At 42.6% G+C, this 4,055-nt stretch overlaps 1 protein-coding gene across 1 annotated transcript; it reads left to right on the forward strand.

Moving 5' to 3' along the window:
* The first annotated feature begins 2,935 nt into the window (after window positions 1-2,935).
* LOC112123582 (histone H3) lies at window positions 2,936-3,454 on the forward strand. Its single transcript, XM_024222180.2, has one exon. The coding sequence runs from the start codon at window positions 2,945-2,947 to the stop codon at window positions 3,353-3,355; it is 411 nt and encodes a 136-aa protein (XP_024077948.2). The 5' UTR covers window positions 2,936-2,944; the 3' UTR covers window positions 3,356-3,454.
* Window positions 3,455-4,055: the final 601 nt, after the last annotated feature.

A 4,055-nucleotide genomic window follows, 5' to 3' on the forward strand; every position in this document is an offset into this window, starting at 1 on the left:
AGATCTGCGGACTCATAGTTAAATTGTGTTATAGTAGAGCATAGTTAGCATTAAGATGTATTGACTTTTTTGCTTTCACGTTATATCAAATTATAAGTATTGTTCCTCGTTTTCTTTAAGCAATTTCGAAGCCTTTCCCACATAAAATAATTCTTTCTACTTATTAGTTATATGAATGAGTTCCTTTTCCTGACGTGGAAAATTACTCTGATGTTCTGCTTGATGATTTGTACAGCCATTCAAATCACTAGTCGACTACTTACAATATGGTACTGCAACGGGAATAGTAATAATGGAAAAGGAACATACCTCCTAATGAACGAACGTAATGAACGAAATAAAAGAATACAGTATCCGATAATACAAGAGGGCCCTGCTCTATCTTTGGATGAAATACAGTAAATTTGCACTTATCACATTAGTTCTCTTTTCGCACACTTGAGGTAATGGCGGCGAATGCTGGGGAGCAGGAGAGAGGTTGATGTGTCACGAAACCTGATTGGTCAGATTTTACCGCAGACTGCAAATCCATAAAAATCAAAGGAGCAGTTTGAAACCAAAATAGGCACAAAAGTGAAGCAGTTTTACCAGAAGGTCCTCCAGGAGGCAAAATACGGTAATGGCAAGTGAAAAATGCCATTTGACAGCTGATCTTATTTTAAACAATTCACAGAGACGCCAGGTATTGCCAGAAAATCAGGGATTCCGTTGAATTAATAATTAGTAGAGGTAGGATTTGATAATCTGCCAAAGCCTGAAAAATTATGATATATATATCTATATATTGCGGAGTCTAAATGGAGCAATTCTCAGACAATGGCGAGCGAAAGGACCGGGCTAATAACCCGCCACTTTTCTTCTAACTCAAGCATCATGAAAACTGTGACTAGTGGAGGAGGAGAACAGAGAATAGACCCCGCCCTTGTTTTTCTTGACAGTTTTCAATCAGGTCGTCTCCCATGGATCTCAGCCTCAGGTGATGATTCATTGCACAAAATATAATCTAAACTGGATTCGGGGAACGGTAGGCGAATGGCCATTGGAAGGTTGTTCTCCATAACGTCCACGGTATTTCAAAGCTTGGATCGCCGTAGGGGTATAAATGTATCTCGAAGAGAGTGCTGAACAAAACTTGAAGAGTGTGATCCGTGATGCTGTTAGCTTTATTGAGCACGCTTTATTTTTTCCTTCTCCCATGAGACCAAAATATCAACAATACAAAGGCCTTTTCAAAGCCTCCCCAGACTTTCACAATAAGAACTGTTACTTTTAGTAGCTTTCTTCAAGCCTATGGGGAAAGACTTTTACCTTACACATCAAGTTGTTTATTATTACCTGATAATTCCCAATTTCTTACTCTTTACCAGCAATCTGTTCACAGCCGTTGACCTATGAAAAACATTGTATGAAAGCAGCTGTCTGTTCTCTAGTTCCAGATAGATAGATAGATAGATAGATACCCTAAATCTGAAACAAAAACTTGAATACTAGCTGATACCTGTAAGAGGGCTCAGGAGAAGACTCACAACAAGTCTGACTCCGTTACTTCCTGTTGTATGTGGTACTTAATTTTTAATTTGTACGGTATTCAGAGAATAGATTTAAATAAAAGTATTAAACTTGTTTTAATAAGGGGTAGGTGGTTCTGAACACTGTCTAGAGAAAGAGACCCTTTTCAGGGAGATGGCCTTGGTGCTCTCACAGCTACTCTGTGTGGGCAGCAGCCGAGGCATAGCAAGCTATATCTCCTAGGAAGGGATAACCGAGGACTTTCCCGTCCAGGCTAGAAAGCTTAGTTAAAACTAGTCCTAGCAGTAGCTTCCGCCTGGAAAGGGCGGGGAGGGGGACCTTGAGTAAGGGAAATGGAGAAACTGCGGATGAGTTAGAGACCAAAATACCTTTTCTATCTGGCTAGTGGGGCCGTGATTTGACACATTGATTAATTTAAAAAGTCCACTCTGTTAACAGATGAGTTAGTGATAACCCTCCCCTGTATTTCCTCCTAAAGACTATTCATAACTACTTAGACAGTCTCTACCCCTTCGGGTCGGGGGTGGAGGTGGGAGTTTGAGTACTCCTTCGGTATAAAATTATGTTCCCCTGGGGGAAGAAGAGGGGGAGTATCTAATGATTTGTGTCCTAGTTTTCCACTCATTACGGTCACTTATTACACCAAGTAGATTATTGTGAACAAATAGATTAGGCTGTAAAATAGAAGTTTAATCCTTTTACTGGGCAAGTATTGCAACGCAAGTGATTATTGTTTAAGAATTCCCTTGGTCTCGCGTGTTTAATTAAGGTTTCAGGCAGGACGAAAGGAGACTAAAGGGCGGCGTGTTCTCAGTCTGAAAGCGGGGTTAGAATTGAAGGATCGTCCAACCCTCCAAATAACCACAAACTGAAACATGAAACACAATGAAAACGGGGAGATTTTTCGATACATTCTGTGATTTAGCTATTACCCTTCCCTGCCTCCAGAGCTGGGTGTTCGGCTGTAAGAGAAATAAGGAGCGGGAATGACATTCATATACTGGCCATTTTGAAAGAAGTAGTCAGACATGGAGCCGCCGATATACAAGAACAAGAAGCTGAGGTGGTAGCGAAGGAAAGGTGGAGTCTGTATCTTGATGAAGTTTCGGAGAGAGGAAACCGCAGAAATGTTCGGTGCTGGGTGGTCCGAGAATCGTAAATTTCAGGGAAATGAGCTGTGGTGCAACTACATTCGGAAAAGCCGTAAGCTCTATGATAGTGGTGAGGCGGGAAGGGTGGTATTGCAATATGACAGAGCGGGCTTTTCAAATTTTCAAATTACCCAATGAGACATAGCTCGTTCCCAGCAGCCAATCAAAAACGAGAGTTTGCCTATAAATATAGTTAGTGCCAGAACAACGGCTTCTCTTTCTCCGTTTTCTTTCAGAACTAATAACGTCTCGTTTTGGTTAGAATGGCCAGGACCAAGCAGACCGCCCGTAAATCCACCGGTGGCAAAGCCCCCCGTAAGCAACTGGCTACGAAAGCTGCCCGGAAGAGCGCGCCTGCGACTGGGGGAGTGAAGAAGCCTCATCGTTACCGGCCCGGCACTGTGGCCCTGCGAGAGATCCGCCGCTACCAGAAATCTACTGAGCTGCTCATCCGCAAGCTGCCCTTCCAGCGCCTGGTCCGTGAAATCGCCCAGGACTTCAAGACCGACTTGCGCTTCCAGAGTTCGGCTGTTATGGCCCTGCAGGAGGCCAGCGAAGCCTACTTGGTGGGGCTCTTTGAAGATACTAACCTGTGTGCTATTCACGCCAAGAGAGTCACTATCATGCCCAAGGACATCCAGTTAGCCCGGCGTATCCGTGGCGAGAGAGCTTAAAGGCTGCTCAGCCATCTTCCAAATGACCCAAAGGCTCTTTTAAGAGCCACTACATTTACACTTAAAGGAGTTGTAGCATGCCTATAATTTAAGTGTTGTTCTGAGATGGTACACTATTGTAGGTAAGCTGCTTTCTAATGTAATGAGTGGCGTTTTCCAGTCCTGTAAAATGCACGTATTCCCTGTTAACTTCTAAAGGAAAACTCAAATATAAAGTTGCTATTTAAAACTTTAGCTTCAAGTTCCTTTCCCACTTTGAGGTGATTATCTGACAAACTTTAGAAATATTTCATACAAATACCCTTTGCAATTCGAAGAACCTGTAAACAAGCCACCAATGGGTTATTTTGGGGTAGGGTATGGGAATGATAAGCAGGAGGTTTGAACAACCCCTTTGGAAAATCAAGTCAATCTAATTGGAAACGGAACACACATGCGATCTTTTTCGAAGAGGGATGGGAGACAAGGAAAGCGATATTCTTGTGTCCTGTTATCCTCCTTAACGCCGCATATTAAGCCAGATAGATTCTTTTGCTCGAAGATGTATCAGGATGAAACGAGACAAATTTAATCCTTTCATTTATTGCAAGTAATTACTATTTAAGAACTCCAGTCTTTCATCTATATAGGGAAGGACTGAAGGAAATTAGATCCCTCATGAGGGCGCAGTGCCCCCACAGTCAGAGGGAAGAATTACTGA

This window comes from Terrapene carolina, unplaced genomic scaffold, assembly GCF_002925995.2.
Source record: "Terrapene carolina triunguis isolate 2854851 unplaced genomic scaffold, T_m_triunguis-2.0 Scaffold68, whole genome shotgun sequence".
Lineage (NCBI taxonomy): Eukaryota > Metazoa > Chordata > Testudines > Emydidae > Terrapene > Terrapene triunguis.